The 18813-nt window shown below is 40.3% G+C and overlaps 1 protein-coding gene and 1 long non-coding RNA gene across 12 annotated transcripts in view; one reads left to right on the top strand and one right to left on the bottom strand.

Annotated features, from left to right (window-relative positions):
• RALYL (RALY RNA binding protein like) overlaps positions 1-18813 on the top strand; it is an 826242-nt gene that overhangs the window by 649174 nt on the left and 158255 nt on the right. For all 11 annotated transcript variants that reach the window (XM_061439477.1, XM_061439475.1, XM_061439476.1 and 8 more), the window contains one exon: positions 7152-7227. In XM_061439477.1, the coding sequence (XP_061295461.1) occupies positions 7152-7227 (76 nt within the window). The remainder of the gene's footprint in view (positions 1-7151; positions 7228-18813) is intronic.
• The window catches only part of LOC133260775 (uncharacterized), a 49256-nt gene that overhangs the window by 1161 nt on the left and 29282 nt on the right, over positions 1-18813 (bottom strand). The window lies entirely within an intron of this gene.

Genomic DNA, 18813 nt, shown 5'->3' with positions numbered 1-18813 from the left:
TATCCATCACCAACTCCCGGAGTTCACTCAAACTCATGTTCATCAAGTTGGTGATGCCATTCATCCTCTGTCATCCCCTTCTCCTCCTGCCGTCAATCTTTCCCAGAATCAGGGTCTTTTCTAGTGAGTCAGCTCTTAGCATCAGGTGGCCAAAATATTGGAGTTTTAGCATCAGTCCTTCCAAAGAAATCCCAGGACTGATCTCCTTTAGAATGGACTGGTTGGATCTGCTTGCAGTCCAAGGGACTCTCAAGAGTCTTCTCCAACACCACAGTTCAAAAGCATCAATTCTTCGGTGCTCAGCTTTCTTCACAGTCCAACTCTCACATCCATACATGACCACTGGAAAAACCATAGCCTTGACTAGACAGACCTTTGTTGCCAAAGTAATGTCTCTGCTTTCTAATATGCTGTCTAGGTTTCCTTCCAAGGAGTAAACATCTTTTAAAATCATGGCTGCAATCACCATCTGCAGTGATTTTGGAGCCCAGAAAAATAAAGTCAGCCACTGTTTCCACTGTTTCCCCATCTATCTGCTGTGAAGTGATGGGACTGATGCCATGATCTTAGTTTTCTGAATGCTGAGCTTTAAGCCAACTTTTTCACTCTCCTCTTTCACTTTCATCAAGAGACTCTTCAGTTCTTCTTCACTTTCTGCAGTTATTTTTAGCCCCTTATAATTTCTGTAATTTGTTGCTTGAGGAGACATTTGTCTAGGTGCCAACACTGCAGCATGGCCACAAAGGGCCCAGGTCTCAGCCTGTCTCAAACCCAAGCAGAAACTCTTCAGGAGACTTCTGTTGCGTAGTGCTTGTCTAGTTTTATCAACGCCCTCTATGAGAATATGATTTTAATTCTCCGATAATACAGTCCATCACCTTGGTATATAAGTACCTCGATATGTACTTTTGCATAACAAGTAGGAATTTAACTAGGATTTTTTTTGACCCATTTCAAAAGCATTTGTTGCGATGATGAAATCTACATTCTTTTTTGAGGGTAATGTAAGATTTTTTAATGTTGGTACTTACTGAGAATCTTTGCAAACTCGGGAATTTAAGAAACGCCACTTTATTTTTTGTATCTCAACCTTTTGTTCCAAAGTTCATGTCTTGTGAGAGTGGCAGAAAATTGGACCTTGGTCATTCTTCCTCTGGTCCCTCCTGTGGGTGAGTTGTACAGCCCCAGCACAATCAGGGAAAGAAGTCTTGGGAGGTCTCTCTGCAGCTGACCACAAAGTTCAGGGTCGAGAGGCTATTTACACTGTCTGGAGGCTTTCTTCAAGGCCAGCAGCTTTTGAGATAGAGGAACCTGAACTTTGCCTTCCAAATAAGATGGGTTGTTCCAAAAACACAATGAAATCTTGTGTCAATAAAGCTAAACACAAAGGAAACACTCACTCATCCAGACCCTGGACATGCTTTATGTTCCTTGATTTCCTGAGCTCACGCCCACTGTTCCTGCTCCCCTGTCTACATCCAGCCCCTCTCACACGCATCCCTGTCCACTAACACCAGGACATGGATGATCTTTACTATAGCCGTGTAACATACATAAATTTCCATATTTAACCATACATTTATAAACATTCAAAGGAAAATGATGTGTTTGAACACTATTCAGTGTTCAGACTTTATCCAGTGTCTCTAAGAAAAAAAGATTCTTTGCACCTGCTGTCTGAAATTGCTGTGTGACAACCTTTCATAAAACATCTTCCGTTGTGTGTTGGGGCTTCCCGGGTGGACTAGTGGTAAAGAGTCTGCCTGCCAAAGTAGCAGTTGCAGGTTCAATTCCTAGGTTGGGAAGATCCCCTGGAGTAGGAAATGGCAAACCTCTCCAATATTTTTGCCTGGGAAATCCCACGAACAGAAGAGCCTGGCAGACTGTCTCCCATGAGCTGTAGCCTCCCAGGTTCTCCCGTCCCTGAAATTTTCCAGGCAAGAATAATAGAGTAGGTGGCCATCTCCTTCTCCAGTGGATCTTCCCAACACAGGGATGGAAGCTGCGTCTCCTGCACTGGCAGGCGGATTCTTTACTACTGAGCCGTCAGGGAAGCACTCCATCGGATGTAGTTAGTGTTAGTCACGCAGTCGTGTCTGACTCTTTGCAACCCCATGGACTGTAGCCCACCAGGCTACTTTGTCCATGGAATTCTCTTGGCAAGAGTCTGGAGTGGGGAGCCAGTCCCTTCTCCAGGGGATATTCCTTACCCAGGGATCGAGCCGGGTCTCCTGCCTTGGCAGGCAGATTCTTTACTGTCTGTGCCACCAGGGAAGCTCCCCCACTGTATGGATCCACCATCAAACTCAGAGCCACTAGCTACAGATGATTTTTAAAACGGATGTTACAATACTTGTTGTGATAGTCTTAAGTCTCTCTCTCTCTTTTTTTATTTACTTATGAGAATGGTTTTTTTGTTTGTTTGTTTCAGTTCAAAAGTAAAGAATTCTAAGATAGAAATACAATAGTGTGTCTAATGATATTTCCTGGATATGTACCTCTACCATCATTACGGAGCTTATAAAAATAACAAATCTTCATTTGTTTCACTCACTTTTTTGTTCCAACTCTGTCATGTGTGAAGGGTTAGACAGCCTAGATCGTTGGGCCTTATTCCAAATTATATAAGAGTCAGTGTCTTCCTAATTCATTCTCAGGACTGTTTTTTACTCAGAATCCAAAGTTATTTCCCACTCAAATCAGATGAAAATTTCTAACTGGAGCTCTAATAATCTTCTCCCATCCAGTAATCCATCCTCCCAACAGCTCTTTTCTTCTATTTACCCACTCGCCATCTCTCCTGAAATCCTTATTCACCAAAACCCACTGCCCTGACCTGAATAGTTATTGACACACACCTTACCACCTTTGTTATCATTTTCTTTTATAATTTTGTATTAATTATTATACAAATTAAAAATTTGGATACACATTAAATATAAATATATGAAGACAATTAAATATTTATATAAAACTTATATTCAAAATAAAATTTATAGCAGATTTAAGTTATACAGTGTGATGCTATATTATAAACTTACTTCCTCTATCCAGCTTAAGAAAGAGCACATTATGATTAACTTTGAAGTCCTTTAGATATCCTTCACAAGTCCCGTATCCTCATCTACCCCTTTAGAGGTAACCTTCATCCTGAGCTCATTTACTCATTTCTGCTTGCTTTTCTTAGTTTTATTACGCATATTTTCATTCCCATGCAGTGTCCTGTTTAAATTTGTATTTTTATTAACATAAAAGGATTCAGTCTGTCACTGTTCCTCCAGGATATCATCTTTTGCTCAGTGTTGTTCCTGATTCTTCAGTACATCAGCGTTGTAGCCAATAGCTCTGTGTTTCTCTCTCTCTACCCCCTACTCTTTCCTGCTTTGTAGTATGCTTATGTGTAAATGTATCACAAAATTCTTTTATCCAGTTATCTGCCAATGAATGTTTGTGTTTTTCTATGAATTTTTTACTATACTGCAATAAACACTCTTACAAGACACACATCCAAGAGTTTCTGTAGGTGCATGCCTCCTGGGTCACAGGACTTAGCATTTTATGTGTATTATAAACCACTAAATTATTTTCTAAAATAGTTTCACTAATTTATGCTTATAGTCACAATGTATACAGGTTTGACTTGCTCCAAAGCCTCATCAACTTTTGATATTGTCAGACTTTGTAAACTATTGTAAATCCAGTGGGTATCAGTTATGTCATCACTTGCATTTACCACTTCTACTGAGGTTGAGACTATTTTCATCTGTTTATTCAGCATTCATATTTCCTCTTCTGTAAAGTGCCTTAACTAATTTTCCCAATTTCCTATTTGGTGGTTTGTCTCTTTTTCCTATTACTTGAATGCTTTATATATACCTGAAACAAATCTTTCATCAAGGATTTCTTTATCTAAGTTGTGACTCTTCATTTTTAATGTGACTTGGATGGGCAGAAGCACTTGATTTTTATCGTAGTAGAATTTATCATTCCTATGTTTTAAGGCTAGTGCTTTTTATGTCTGGTTTAAGATTATCCTTCTATACTCTGATCTCATAAACATATTCTGCTGTATTTCCTCCTAAAAGTTTTATATTTTGCCTCTTACATTTAGGTTTTTAATCTAATAAGTAATCTATTTTTAACAGATTTTAATAGATTTTAATTATTTTAATTAGAGGTCCAATTTCATATATTTCCTTGCTACAATAACCAGTAACCAAAAATAAACAATAACAACCAATAATTGATTGTTACAGCATCAAAAGTCTATCTTTTACTCACTTGTCAGCTGAACCAGCTCTATCATAATTTAAGTATTTCATCTATTTGTAAGTTAGTTTGTGGGGTCTATAGTCTGTTCCATTGGTTTGTTTTCTCTTTTTGTATCAAAACTGCTCTCTTCATTATTACAGCTTTAAAATAAATCCTGATAAGGCAAATTTGCCAGCTTTTGTTTTCAAGTATATTATGGATATTTTGATGTTTTGCTCTATCATATAAATTTTAGAATCAGCATGTCAAATGCCCCACAGACATGAAAAGAGTATTTGGGGATTTTATTGTGAACATGTAGAATCAATATATCAACTTGAGGAGAATTGATAAATTTATTTATCAAGCCTTCCAAATTCTCTTTTTATGTAAAATAACTGTAAAATCTCCCAATACAGAGTTATAATTTTCTTCATAAACATCTTTCAAATTTTATAATGTATTTATCCCTTGGTACTTATATGTCACACAAGTGGCATCCTTTAAAATCGTGTGTTTAAATATGTATTGGCGTGTGGGAGCATGCAGCTGAATTTTGTGTATTGGTGTGTGGGAACATGCAGCTGAATTTTGTATATTGGCCTTGAATACAAGAAACTTGTAAAGACTCTTTTAATTGTAGTAATCTGTGGATGCTTCAGAGTTTTTTTGTGGACCCACATGTTATCAGCAATTATGACAGCTTAATTTCTTCTTTCCCATTTCTGATATTGTTTTCCTGTCTTACTTCACTGTCTACAATATCCAGTACAGTGTTATATAGAGATGGTGGTAGTAAAAGCCTTTGTAAATCCCTTGATCTTGAAGAAAATGTGCCCACTGACCCACTATTAAGTATAGTGTTTACTGTGGATTGTATATTGATATTCTTTGGCGGGTGGAAGAGACTTCCTTCTCTTCCTAGTTAAGGATTTCCCCACATATGGCTGTTGAATTAGATGCGCACGCATTTCCTATCCTTCAGTATGGGCCCTGCCTCCTGTCCCCTCAGATTCTGAAGGATGTGAGAACAAAAGCTCAAGTTCTGGTTTCAGCAGACATCTTCCAGACCAAGCCGGGCTCAGTGTTCCATCTCCATTGGCTTGCCACGCCCACTCAGATGTTGGCTTCTGTGAATGCCTTACTTTGATGTTAGCCCAATGTGTTTTTTAAAAGAGATAACATTATGCTATTTGAAGCAACATGATTAGAATTGGAGATTGTCATACTGAGTGAAGTAAGTCAGACTGAGAAAGATGAATATCATATGAAATCATTTATATGTGGAATCTAAAAAATGTGTACAAATGAACCTATTTACAAAACAGAAGTAGCATCACAGATGTTTAGAAAGCAAATTTGTGGGTACCAAGGGGGAAGAGGGCAGACAAATTGAGAGACTGGGATTGACATCTACACACTACTATATATAAAATCAATAACAACAAGGACCTACTATATAGCACAGGGAACTCACTGAATACTCTGTAATGGCCTATATGGAAACGCAGCCTAAACGAGCAGTGGAGAGAGGTATACGCATAACTGTCATTTCATTAGACAGCAGAAGCCAACACAGCATTGTGAATCATCTATACACCAGTGTCAGCTACTTTAAAAGAGATCCATTATTTTCCATCTAGACATTTTGGTTGCTTTTACTGATGGGTGGTCCAACCATCCCAGACAGTGTATGTAGCCCCCTGTATGCAATGCAGGATACCTGAGTCTAATCCCTGGGTCAGGAAGATCCCCTGGAGAAGGGAATGGAAACCCACTCCAGTATTCTTGCCTGGAGAATCCCAGGACGGGGGAGCCTGGTGGGCTACAGTTCATGGGGTTGCAGAGTCAGACACAACCTGAGTGACTAACACTTTCGTTTTTCACTTATGAGAAATAGAACTTTGCCTTTCTTTTCTGTCAAAATAATGCCCCTCACTTCTTCCAAAGCTTTTCTTAAAGTTCACTTCCTTTAGATTTTCTTTTTTTATCATCCTCTGGAAATGTTAACTTTATTAAATATAACAGTTTATATCACTTCTCAAACCTTTACCACCCTTTACCATAACAGTTTTACACATTTTTTAAAAATATTAAGGTTGGTAATTGATGCAAATGCTCTCTTGTCATGTACTTAATTTAGGCATCTTCTCATCTTATCTTAGAGACTCTGTTATAGTTTTAGTTCTTGAAAGCAAGCGGTGTGCTGTCTTTTCCTCAGATCACTCCAGAACTCTGTAATTGAACATGCCAGTTACCGAATGCGTCTTGCTGTTCCCTCAGTAAACCTTGTCTGCTCTATAATTCCACCCTTCTAACACTTCTTCTCTGCTTATGTGGAGAAGATATTACCAAAGGTAATGTAACAATTCCTCTCATGAACAAAGCTTAATTCTATGAAAACATCTATACAGAGACATTCCAGGCAAAACTGCAAATCAGTAGGACATCTCATTCTGCCTCTTTATTTTATTTAAATTAATTTTTATGGGAGTATACTTGCTTTACAATCATTCTCCCTCTTTCCCTTTCCAGTTTCAGTGAGCATTCCTGATCCCTCTACCTTGTCCAATATTTGCTATTTTCATTGTACTTTGCACCTTCTGATATGTTACATCGTTTTCCTATTTGTTATGTTTGTGGTTAACTATCTATGCCCTCCCTCCCCATAGAAGACAAGTCCCACAAGGGCACGGATCTAATACATTTGGTACATGAAATACCTCAAACAGAGCCTGGCCTAGAGTAGGTGCTCAGAAAACACTTAGGAATAAATGAATGTCATATAACATTTTACAGACAAAAACAACAACAACAACAACAACAGATAATGCAACTTCAAGATTTACTTTCACAAATGGTTTAATACTTTCTTAATCAGTGCTATTTTGTGTTTTCAGATATCAATATGGCAGGAGAACCAAAACCATACAGACCAAAACCTGGAAATAAGAGGCCCATTTCTGCACTTTACAGGTGAGTACGCAAGCACTATTTTATGATTTTGTTGTTCAGTCACTCAGTCATGTCCCACTCATTGTGACCCCATGGACTGCAGCATGCCAGGCTTGCCTGTCCTTCACTATCTCCCAGAGTTTTCTGAAATTCTTGTGATGCCATCCAAACATCTCATCTCATCCTCTGTCGTCCCCTTCTCCTCCCACCTTAAATCTTTCCCAGCATCAGGGTCTTTTCCAATGAGTCAGTTCTTTGCATCAGGTGGCCAAAGTATCGGAGTTTCAGCTTCAGCATCAGTCCTTCCAATGAACATTCAGGACTGATCTCTTTTAGGATGGACTGGTTGGATCTCCTTGCAGTCCAAGGGACTCTCAAGAGTCTTCTCCAACACTACAGTTCAAAAGCATCAGTTCTTTGGTGCTCAGACTTCTTTATGGTCCAACTCTCACCATGGGCACATGACTACTGGAAAAACCATAGCTTTGACTAGATGGACCTTTGTTGGCAAAGTGATGTCTCTGCTTTTTAATATGCTGTCTAAGTTTATCATAGCTTTCCTCTCTAGGAGTAAGCATCTTTTACTTTCATGGCTGCAGTCACCCTCTGCAGTGATTCTGGGGACCAAAGAAATAAAGTCTGTCCGTGTTTCCATTTTTTCCCCATCTATTTGCTATGAAGTGATGGGACTGGATGCCATGATCTTAGCTTTTTGAATACTGGATTTTAAAAGTGAAAGAGGAGATGAAAAAGCTGGCTTCATCAAGAGGCTCCTTAGTTCCTCTTCACTTTCTGCCAAACGGTTATTGATATTTCTCCTGAGAATCTTGATTCCAACTTGCGCTTCATCCAGCCCATCATTTCCCATGATGTACTCTGCGTATAAGTTAAATAAGCAGGGTGACAATATACAGCCTTAATGTACTCCTTTCCCAGTTTGGAAATTTGTTGTTCCATGTCCATTTCTAACTGTTTCTTCTTGAACTGCATACAGATTTCTCAGGAGGCAGGTCAGGTGGGCTGGTATACCCATCTCTTGAAGAATTTGCCAGTTTGTTGTGATCCACACAGTCAAAGGGGCTTTGACAGAGTCAATGAAGCAGAAGTATATGTTTTCCTGGAATTCTCTTGCTTTTTCTATGATCCAACAAATGGTGGCAATTTGATCTCTGATTCCTCTGCCTTTTCTAAATATAATTTGTACATCTGGAAGTTCTCAGTTCACGTACTGTTAAAGCCTAGCTTGGAGGATTTTGAGCATTACTTCACTAGCATAAGACATGAGTGCAGTTGTGTGGTAGTTTAAACATTCTTTGGCATTGTCCTTCTTTGAGATTTACTGGGGTCCAGCCCCGGTGGATCCAGGGAATTCAAAGGGGAGATCGCTTCGGTGATCAGGATACGATAGAATTAAAGATAAAAAGAGTGATCAAATAAGGATAGCTCAGTGAGAAAATTCAGTGGAGAAAAGAGGCTGAATAACTTGGTTTACGTGGAAAGCTAATAAAATTCCAAAGCAAGGAATTTACGTTACCTATGTAGGCCGCAGGTGTCCTCCCGTTCTCCCGAAGGAGAGGAGACACTAAGGCCTCCCCCGTCAGATCTTAGAAACCCAGGCAAAATTAGTAGGCTTGACGAGCCTCCACGCTCAAAGTGGGAATTCAGCCAGAAGGTGAGAGAAATAACAACATGGGGAGACCAAGTTTCATTGAACAAGGCCCGCACTTTATTTTCCAAAGTAGTTTTTATACCTTAAGTTGTGCATAGAGGATAATGGGGGAAGGGGTAGAGTTAGCAGTAAGCCAGGCTTTCTTCCTGCAAACTTATCATATGCAAAAGTTTAGGTGAATTACATCTTCTTCTGGCCAAGAGGGCTGTTAACATTTCAAGATCCTTTCTTCAGGAAACTTATTTTTCTCTAAAGGTGATTATTCTAAAGTCAGGCGCCACCCTCCAAAAGCATTAGATAAAATTGCATTCCTATAGGGCAAAGGTGTGGTGGGCTATAACAAGAAAAAGAATTAACTCAAGGGTCCAAGGTTACAAACATTAAAGGTACTACTTACATTCCTATACACCAATTATATTAATCAATACACTGCCAGGGACACAGTAGGTAAGGGATATGGAGCCTTAGCAGCAAACATTGGCCCAAGAAGAGAAAAACCCTTCACCAATACAATTTCTAATCAATCTTTTAACTGCTCAAAGGAATCTGTATTTAGACAGTTTAGAACATCTCATGCCTCTCACGGCTGGGAGGCTGTGAACAATTACATGTGGCCGGAATAACCTTCAGAGGAGTCTGTAGGTTGAAACACTCTTGTCATGCCCAGGAACTTTATCAACTGGAGCTGTAAGTTAACTCTTTTTCAGAGAGAGGTGGTGGAGGAGAGCCCCCCGTAAAGTCAGAAGTGTAGATGAGAGCACAAAGCAGTAAAGTAGGCAGACTCTGGTTTTGGGGGTAGACGCTCGAGAATTTCCAGGGGGACTCCTAAGGCTCGATCCCACCTTTGCGTATGCCGAGCCTCCTTCCTCATGACCTTTGCCACGCGCGGAGTTCCTCATGCTGGCTCCCGGCAGAGATTGGAATGAAAACTGACCTTTTCCAGTCCCGTGGCCACTGCTGAGTTTTCCCAATTTGATGACATGATGAATGGAACGTATTAACAGCATCATCTATTGGCATTTGAAATACCTCAGCTGGAATTCCGTCACCTCCACTACCTTTGTTCATAGTAATCCCACTTGACTTCACATTCCAGGATGTCTGGCTCTAGGTGAGTGATCATACCATCATCATGATTATCGGGGTCGTGAAGATCTTTTTTCTACAGTTCTTCTGTGTATTCTTGCCACCTCTTCTTAATATCTTCTGCTTCTGTTAGGTCCATACCATTTCTGTCCTTTATTGAGCCCATCTTTGCATCAAATGGGAAAAGGCAATGGCACTCCACTCCAGTACTCTTGCCTAGAAAATCCCATGGACAGAGGAGCCTGGTAGGCTGCAGTCCATGGGGTCGCTAAGGGTCGGACACGACTGCCGAGGTCCAGCCCCGGCTGATCCAGGGTATTCGAAGGGGAGACAGCGTCGGCGACCTATTCAAATGTTAATTCGAGATATAAAGAGTAATAGAATGAGGATAGCTCAGTGGGAAAATTCAGTGAAGAAAAGAGGCTGAGTAGCTTGGTTTACGCGGAAAATCAATATAACCCGTGACACCAGGTTAGCTCTGACCACGGAGGCCGCAGGCGCCCTCTCGAATAGCAGAAGGTGCCCCACCTTAGACACCTTCTCGAGTGGGTCTTAGAAGCCCAGGCAAATAAATGGTCGCAGAGGACCTCCACACTCCAGATGGAGACTTTAGCCAGAATGTGAACAGAAAGAATGACACGGGGAGACCAAGCTCTAGTGAGCAAGGCCCGTAGCTTTATTTTCAACAGGGGCTTTTACACCCTAAGTTACACATAGAGGATAATAGGGGATGCAAAGTCAGCAGTTTTTGATCCTTATCAAAAACCAGGGTTTATTTCCTGCAAATTTATCATATACAAATGGTTTAGGTGATTTACATCATCTTCTGGCCAGAAGGCCTATTAACATTTTATAACTCTTGACAAAGACTTATCAACAAAGACTTATTTTCTCTAAGAGTAATTATTTTACGGTTTGGCGCCATCTTTCGAAGATAAAATTGCATTCCTATAGGGCGGATGTGTAATGGGTTTACAACAAAGGAAAGAATTTATTACCTTAAGGGTCTAAAGTTACTAACACCAAGGCCACTACTTATTTTTTCTACATACCAACTATTAATTAATACACATTCAAGGATACAATTCAGGGGATGTGAAAACTTGGCAACAAACATTGGCTCATCAATGAAATCTTTTACTAGTTTTATTCTGACAGTTTCTAACTCTCTGAGAGGCTCTAAGCTATTTGAATATCTTAAGCTTCCCGTGCCTCTCGAGGCTGGGAGACTGTAAACAATTGTATGCATAGCTGTAGGAGTCCGGGTAAACTTGTCAGGCGAGTTAGAGAGCTATCTGAGGGGTTTGGATTTAAACACTAATTGCCCAGGAACTTTATTAATTGGAGCTGTAAGTTAACTCTTTGACAGAGAGAGCGAGATGGTGGTGGGGGACAGCCCCCAGTAAAGTCAGAGGTGAGAGCACAAAGCAATAAAGTAGGCAGACTCTGGTTTTTTGGGGGTAGATGCTCTAGAATATCCAGGGGGACTCCTGAGGCTCGATCCCGCCTTTGCTTATGCTGAGCCTCCTTCCTCATGACCTTTGTCACGAGTGGAATGCCTCACCGGCTCCCGGCACCTGACTGAGCGATTTCACTTTCACTTTTCACTTTCATGCATTGGAGAAGGAAATGGCAACCCACTCCAGTGTTCTTGCCTGGAGAATCCCAGGGACGGGGGAGCCTGGTGGGCTGCCATCTATAGGGTCGCACAGAGTCGGACACGACTGAAGCAACTTAGCAGTAGCAGCAGCAGTTGCATCAAATGTTCCCTTGATATCTCTCATTTTCTTGAAGAGATCTCTAGTCTTTCCCATTCAATTTTTTTCCTCCATTTCTTTGCATTATTCACTTAGGAAGGCTTTCTCATCTCTCCTTGCTATTCTTTGCAACTCTGCATTCAGATGGGTATCTCTCTCCTTTTCTCCTTCACCTTTCACGTCTCTTCTTTTCTCAGCTATTTGTAAGGCCTCCTCATACAACCATTTTGCCTTTTTCTTGGAGACGGTTTGGATCACTGCTTCCTGTATAATGTTATGAACATCCATGAATCATTCAGGCACTCTATCAGATCTAATCTCTTGAATCTATTTGTCACTTCCACTGTATAATCATTAAGGATTTGATTTAGGTCCTACCTGAATGGTCTAGTGGTTTTCCCTACTTCAATTTAAGTCAGAATTTTGCAATAAGGAGTTCATGATCTTACCTGCAGTCAGCTCCCAGTCTTGTTTTTGCTGACTGTATAGAGCTTCTCCATCTTCAGCTTCAAAGAAAATAATCAATCTGATTTCGGTGTTGACCATCTGGTGATGTCCATGTCTAGAGTCACGAGTTGTGTTGTTGGAAGTGGGTGTTTGCTATGACCAGTGCGTTCTCTTGGCAAAACTCTGGTAGCCTTTGCCCTGCTTCATTCTGTACTCCAAGGCCAAACTGGCCTGTTACTCCAGGTATCTCTTAACTTCCTACTTTTGCATTATAGTTCCCTATGACAAAAAGGACATCTTTTTTTTTTTTTTTTGGTGTTAGTTCTAGAAGGTATTGTAGGTCTTCATAGAACCATTCAACTTCAGCTTATTTGGCATTAGTGGTTGGGGCACAGACTTGGATTGCTGTCATATTGAATGGTTTTCTTTGGAAACAAACAGAATTCATTCTGTCGTTTTTGAGACCACACCCAAGTACTGCATTTCAGACTCTTTTGCTGACACTGAGAGCTACTCCATTTCTTCTAAGGGATTTTTACCCACAATAGTAGATACAATGGTCATCTGAATTAAATTTGCCCTTTCTTGTCCTTTTTAGTTCATTGATTCCTAAGATGTCAGTGTTTACTCTTGCCATCTCCCATTTGATCACTTCCAATTTACCTTGATTCATGGACCTAACATTCCAGATGTCTATGCAGTATTGTTCTTTACAGCATCAGATTCTACTTTCACCACCAGATACATCCACAACTGGATGTCTTTTCTGGTTTGACTCAGCCTCTTCATTCCCTTTGGAGCTATTTCTACACTCTTCTCCAGTAGCATACTGGGCACCTATGGATCTGGGGTGTTCCTCTTTCAATGTCATATCTCTTTGCCTTTCATACTATTCCTGGGATTCTCAAGGCAGGAATGCCAAAGTGGTTTATTTTATGATTTGTGGTAGTAAAAATTCTTACAGTTGTAAAAGAGAATATAACCTATAAAGAATCAAATATTCTGAAGAGAAATCCTTATTGGCATAAAGTACAGCAAAATGTTGGTGGTATAGCTATATCAAGGAGCATTGGTAGGGATCTGGCCTAACCTTTTCATTTTCACTTAAGCAACCCTTAAGAGCCCTCAAAAGATAGCTTGGAGCTGTGTTCTTGCCTTTGTTCTCTGAAAATTAGCCTATCTCCTTTTCAGCCACTCACAGCTTCGTTTCTCGGACTATAAAGTAAAAGGGTCAGAACTAGATGAGTTCTAAGGTCCTTTTCACGCCTAATATCTATAAGATATTCCTCTAGTAAAATCTAATAAAAGTCTCTCGTGACTCTACCTAACAAGTGGTAGAAGGCTAACATTTGCTCACTAGTGCATGTCATGTACTGCACATATTTTATATATATTATTTAATTTTCACAGCAATTCTGCAGTGTAGATGTTGCTACTCTCATCTTGCAGATCAAGAACCTGATATGCCATTTCTTAGAAATCTTCCCTAGGTCACGCTACTGGTAAATAATGGTTTGGTTCAGTTCAGTCACTCAGTCATGTGTGACTCTTTGCAACCCCATGGACTGAAGCACGTCCGGCCTCCCTGTCCATCACCAACTCCTGGAGCTTGCTCAAACCCATGTCCATCAAGTCGGTAAATGATGGCGCCAACTATCAAGCTCATGCTTTCTGATGCCATGCCCTGACTTCTTTCCAGCAGATCATGCAGCCTCTTTGTTACAAAGAATGTGTTTCTTTTACCTCTATTTCCTCGAAAAAACAAGTAAAATCCTTCTCTTTTCTAGAGAGATATTAACTAATTCCTTTAATCTTTCCTAATATACTTGAATCTGAGTCAGTTTAACATTCCAGTCTTCCTCCTCTACATGCCCTGATTTAGGGTCATTGCTTATAGTCTCAATTTCAGATGGATGGAGTAGAACACACTTACTTAGACTAGACTGTATCGTTCTATATAGACTTCTGTTTGGTTAAGTAAAATTCAACTGATTTGGAGAAGATGTCAAGATTAAACTCATAGAAATTTTGATTCTTTAAAAACAGCCACTTTTGGGGAAAAAAAAAATGTTCCGCTGCTAAGCTGTATATCCCACTTCATGTACTTTTGCCATTGCCTTTTGTAATCTAGGTGCTGACTCTGCATCTGTTAAATCCCCTTTGGTTAGACTTAGCCAATTGTTCCACGCTGTTGAGATCGCCTATCATGCAATTTATATGGCCCTGTCCCAGATACGTATCTTCATTCTGTCAGGGTTCATTCCAAAGAACTAATGTAAGTGGTGAGCGAGGCCCCTTTCTCCTGATATCATTTGAATAAAAGAGAATTGAGTTATGCATATCAAAATCGATTATATTCTGATATACTGTAGCATGAAGAGCCCTCAAAAGATAGCTTGGAGCTGTGTTCTTGCCTTTGTTCTCTGAAAATTAGCCTATCTCCTTTTCAGCCACTCACAGCTTCGTTTCTCGGACTATAAAGTAAAAGGGTCAGAACTAGATGAGTTCTAAGGTCTTTTTCACGCCTAATGCCCCAGGGTTCTCTAAGGTATGACGATCAGCAATCTGAAAAGACACACTGGAAATATATCATAATTGCTTTTTCATTTTGGCCATGTCCTTTTATTTAATTTAATAAACATTTTTATATAAAAAGAGAAAGCTACAGGACTTATCAAATGTTGGTAATTGGTCATAAAGCAGTATTGATATTAAAACTCAGAGATGGAGTCATCAACAAATGCCAAATGATGCTTTCTGTACCTTGTTAGAGGTAAAGGACAATGTTTAAGAAACCGAGAAGTGCAAATAATTTGTAATCAGATAGATTTTTAAATGTATGCATAGACTTGCAGCTAATGCAGAATTTTTGAAATGTCATAATTTCAATTATTATCAGAAAAAGCTGCCAATGGCTTTTCTTCTCATCAAAGAACTTCCACTGTCTGTGCAACGATGTTAATTTCACATTTTCCCTGTTCTTGGAGTGTTTCTGTTTTCTTTTGAGAATAGAAGCTTATGACAAGAAACAAATGTCTTTTTAACTGTTATTTCTCTAAGTTATGTTGAATTGTGAATGCAGAAGACTTAGAAGCAGAAGTTTATTTAAATCTGATACTTTGTATACAAAACATTAGAGGGGAAATGCTTATTTATCCTAGTTTCATCTATTTACACAAAAGAAGGCTGAGACGTTCTGAAATTGCAAGAAAAACGAGAACAGAGGGAACAAAAGAGCGTGAACATGCAGTTCAGAAATCCTTTTTATTCACATGCCCCCATTCTTACATAAGCTTAATAATAATAATACCTTACTTTATGCAGACCAACCGTGATTTCACAGTCATTATTCATCAGTTCACCGCAGAACACGACCAAGTTGGTATTATGTGCCTTGCTCCATAGATGAGAAAACTAAGTTTCCAAGACAATAAAGGATTTTCCCGAAGAAAGGTAACAAGATTAGGAACTGAACTCTGGTTTTCAGCCTTCGAGTCTAAAGATCTTGTCCCTTGATCACAACTCCCTGTGTTTATTTACCTACTACCACATAAACAATACAAATTCTGAAGCACAGAGATTTCTGCCCACCAAAACCAATAATCTATTATGTTTCTGTTCCATGAATATCTTGCCAGCAGGTGACAAAGGAAAGCCTATAGACTCTACTTAGCATGAGAACAAGAGTTGCCACTGATCTGTGTTCTCATAGGGCACAGGTTTTGCGTTTCAAGTTCTTTACCTAACGTAATAGCTGTACCATTTTTCTTAATAATATAAAATGGAATAATTGAGATGAAAGCACAGTTCATTGGAGGGAATATAGTAGCAGCTTGAAAAAGGGTGGTTTCTACTTTGCTACTCTTTGCATCTTTGGGTCTCTTTCCTCATCTGTAAAATGAAAGAGCTAGAATAATTACATTTGTTCATTCATTCTTTCATACAAGACATATTCATTCTGTGTCTACTATGGTCTAGGCACTGAGGTAGCTGCTCTTCTGGACAAATGATCCAGAAAATGCAAAGGCCGCAGGGCAAGGAGAAGGCATAATGAAATAAACGGAAACCATCTTTATGGTTATGAGTAACCTCTGATTTATCTTTGTGCCCTAAACTACTGTGTCTCTATGTCTATTTCCTCTACTGGGGATGTCAGTGATCTGCCATTAGATTTTTTTTTTCTTCGCTTCTGTCCATTTTATCTGCGTCATCAACCACAAAGTAGTATTTACAATGGAATATTCATGGATGCATCGCTTGGATTTGTTACTTCTAACAGGATTCTCAGTTTAGCCAAGCTTCACTGAGCATATCACTTGTGCTAGAATATCACGGTACACAGAGATGCTATTCTTCAAAAGCACAGTAAGGCTTCAGTATATTAATATCATATATATAAGTTAGATACACCCATACATAAGGAGCATACATGAAGGACACATACAGTTCTATGAGGAAATACATGGGAGAATTACAGGTTCTGCCTGGTGGACAGGAAGTGAAAAGCCTGGTTGACAATTAGGCCAACTTCTGAGGAAGCAGGCGCTCACTCCACAGACAAAGGACTTGAGGACAGGCACGCCAGGCGGAGAACACGTGGGGACAGTCACAGAGATGAAGACGGCATCTCGTGCCAAGAACCGGGATACACCTCTTGGATCACCAGGCCGTGGTGGCTCAGTCATCCCTCTATGACTGCTGATCAGACAAAGGAATCTGGCTCTTATTCTGCTGGCAACAAGGAGCCATTTGAAAATGATGAGTGACTGGAAATGGGGTGTTAGGATGAGTGTGAGTTACAGATATGTCCCAGGTTTCTAGCTTAGGCAACTGGGGGGAATGGGGGGTGATCACTTGATTCTACTAAAGCAGTAAGAAAGGCATGATGAGCAGCAGAAAGTTCAGGTCTGCTGCTGCTGCTACTAAGTCACGTCAGTCATGTCCGACTCTGTGCAACCCCATAGACGGCAGCCCACCAGGCTCCAGTGTCCCTGGGATTCTCCAGGCAAGAATACTGGAGTGGGTTGCCATTTCCTTCTCCAAGTTCAGGTCTGGGATTGGGGAAAAGAAGTAAAAAATAAAATTATTTCATTCTTGCCCATGAATTCATAGACAGACAATTCATTAAAATAACACTTATAATAAAAATGAGGCTATTTGTAAATGAAATGTAATTAATCATTTGCGAACACTCCATAAATATTAGAGCTAGTCCTAATGATGAATAGCAAATCCATTCTCTAGGAAGAATGTTGTCACTTTTCATAAATTGCTGCTTCACATGTGCTATGCACATTACAAAGTATCCATGGTGCTCTGAAATAATCACTCTCCCCCAGGAAGTGAGTTTCCCAGCATGCCAAGTTCCAATTACTGCTAAACAATTGCTAAATGAGAAAAACTGTATGATGGTTTTGCATCTGCTTGTAAAGGAGACAGACCTTTCCCTTCTGATGTGAGTAAAGCTGACAACTAGAGAACAAAGATATTATTTATCAAAGCTGAAGAGCACAGGTTTTAACACCCAGAGGAAGCTCTCTGGGTCACAAGGAGCACAGCTCAGTAAGACACGTAAGGCATCAAGTGTCATTCCACTCATCGCATGGATATTATTAAGGATCATTCCTAAATATGGCTTTGTTGCTATTATAAACTTGTTTTTCATAGCAACCTTCCCACCCCACAGAGATGACCATGGAAATCAAGATTGCCACTTCAAATGCCAACAAGAGTCCTTAAGATGGTCACAGAGTAACCTATAGTATTACCATCTCACGATCACCAAAGTTAGAGGTGAACGCCATGAATGCAGGTTACTAAAGGAAAATCAATGATCAAAATGTTTCAAAGTGTGGGCCGAGCAAGGTGACTCTGCAGCAGAGTATCTGTGGTGACTTGTTTCCCACTTGACTTATTGAGTTCTACTGCCGTTCCTCACAGTGACTCTGGCACATCACAGCAAAGAGGGACCCTCGGGGATCCACAATGTCCCGCAGAACCTTAACAATAGAAAGGAAAGCAATAGAAGCTAATTTCAGCTAATGCTAAGCCCCCCAAAATCAATGTGAAGCAAAAGCGTCTCGGTATCTCCACTGTATTGATTTGCTCTGTGTACTAAAAAGATGTTTACCAGTTAGCTATTGATCATTTGTTTTACATCTTCTTGTATAAGGTCGAAGATAATCCACATTCACTTTCAGAAGCTCAGTCCTTCCAGTGTCAGTGTCCCCGTTTACACTGGTTGCTGCTGCTAAGTCGCTTCAGTCGTGTCCGACTCTGTGCGACCCCAGAGACGGCAGCCCACCAGGCTACCCCCATCCCTGGGACTCTCCAGGCGAGAACACTGGAGTGGGTTGCCATTTCCTTCTCCAATGCATGAAAGTGAAAAGTGAAAGTGAAGTCGCTCAGTCGTGTCCGACTCTTCGAGACCCCATGGACTGCAGCCCACCAGGCTCCTCCATCCATGGGATTTTCCAGGCAAGAGTACTGGAGTGGGGTGCCATTGCCTTCTCCACTTTACACTGGTAAAGGCGTCTATTTCACCTGCCGAGTCTGGTGAACCCCCTCAGAAATGGGCTCTGGGGCTTTTAAATGGACTGTACGGAGAACAGGGAAATGTATTCCTACCCCCTATACTAATGCATCCTG

This window comes from Bos javanicus, chromosome 14, assembly GCF_032452875.1.
Source record: "Bos javanicus breed banteng chromosome 14, ARS-OSU_banteng_1.0, whole genome shotgun sequence".
NCBI classification, from domain to species: domain Eukaryota; kingdom Metazoa; phylum Chordata; class Mammalia; order Artiodactyla; family Bovidae; genus Bos; species Bos javanicus.
Note: the sequence above shows the minus strand (reverse complement) of the source record. Positions and strands in the feature narration are given on the sequence as shown.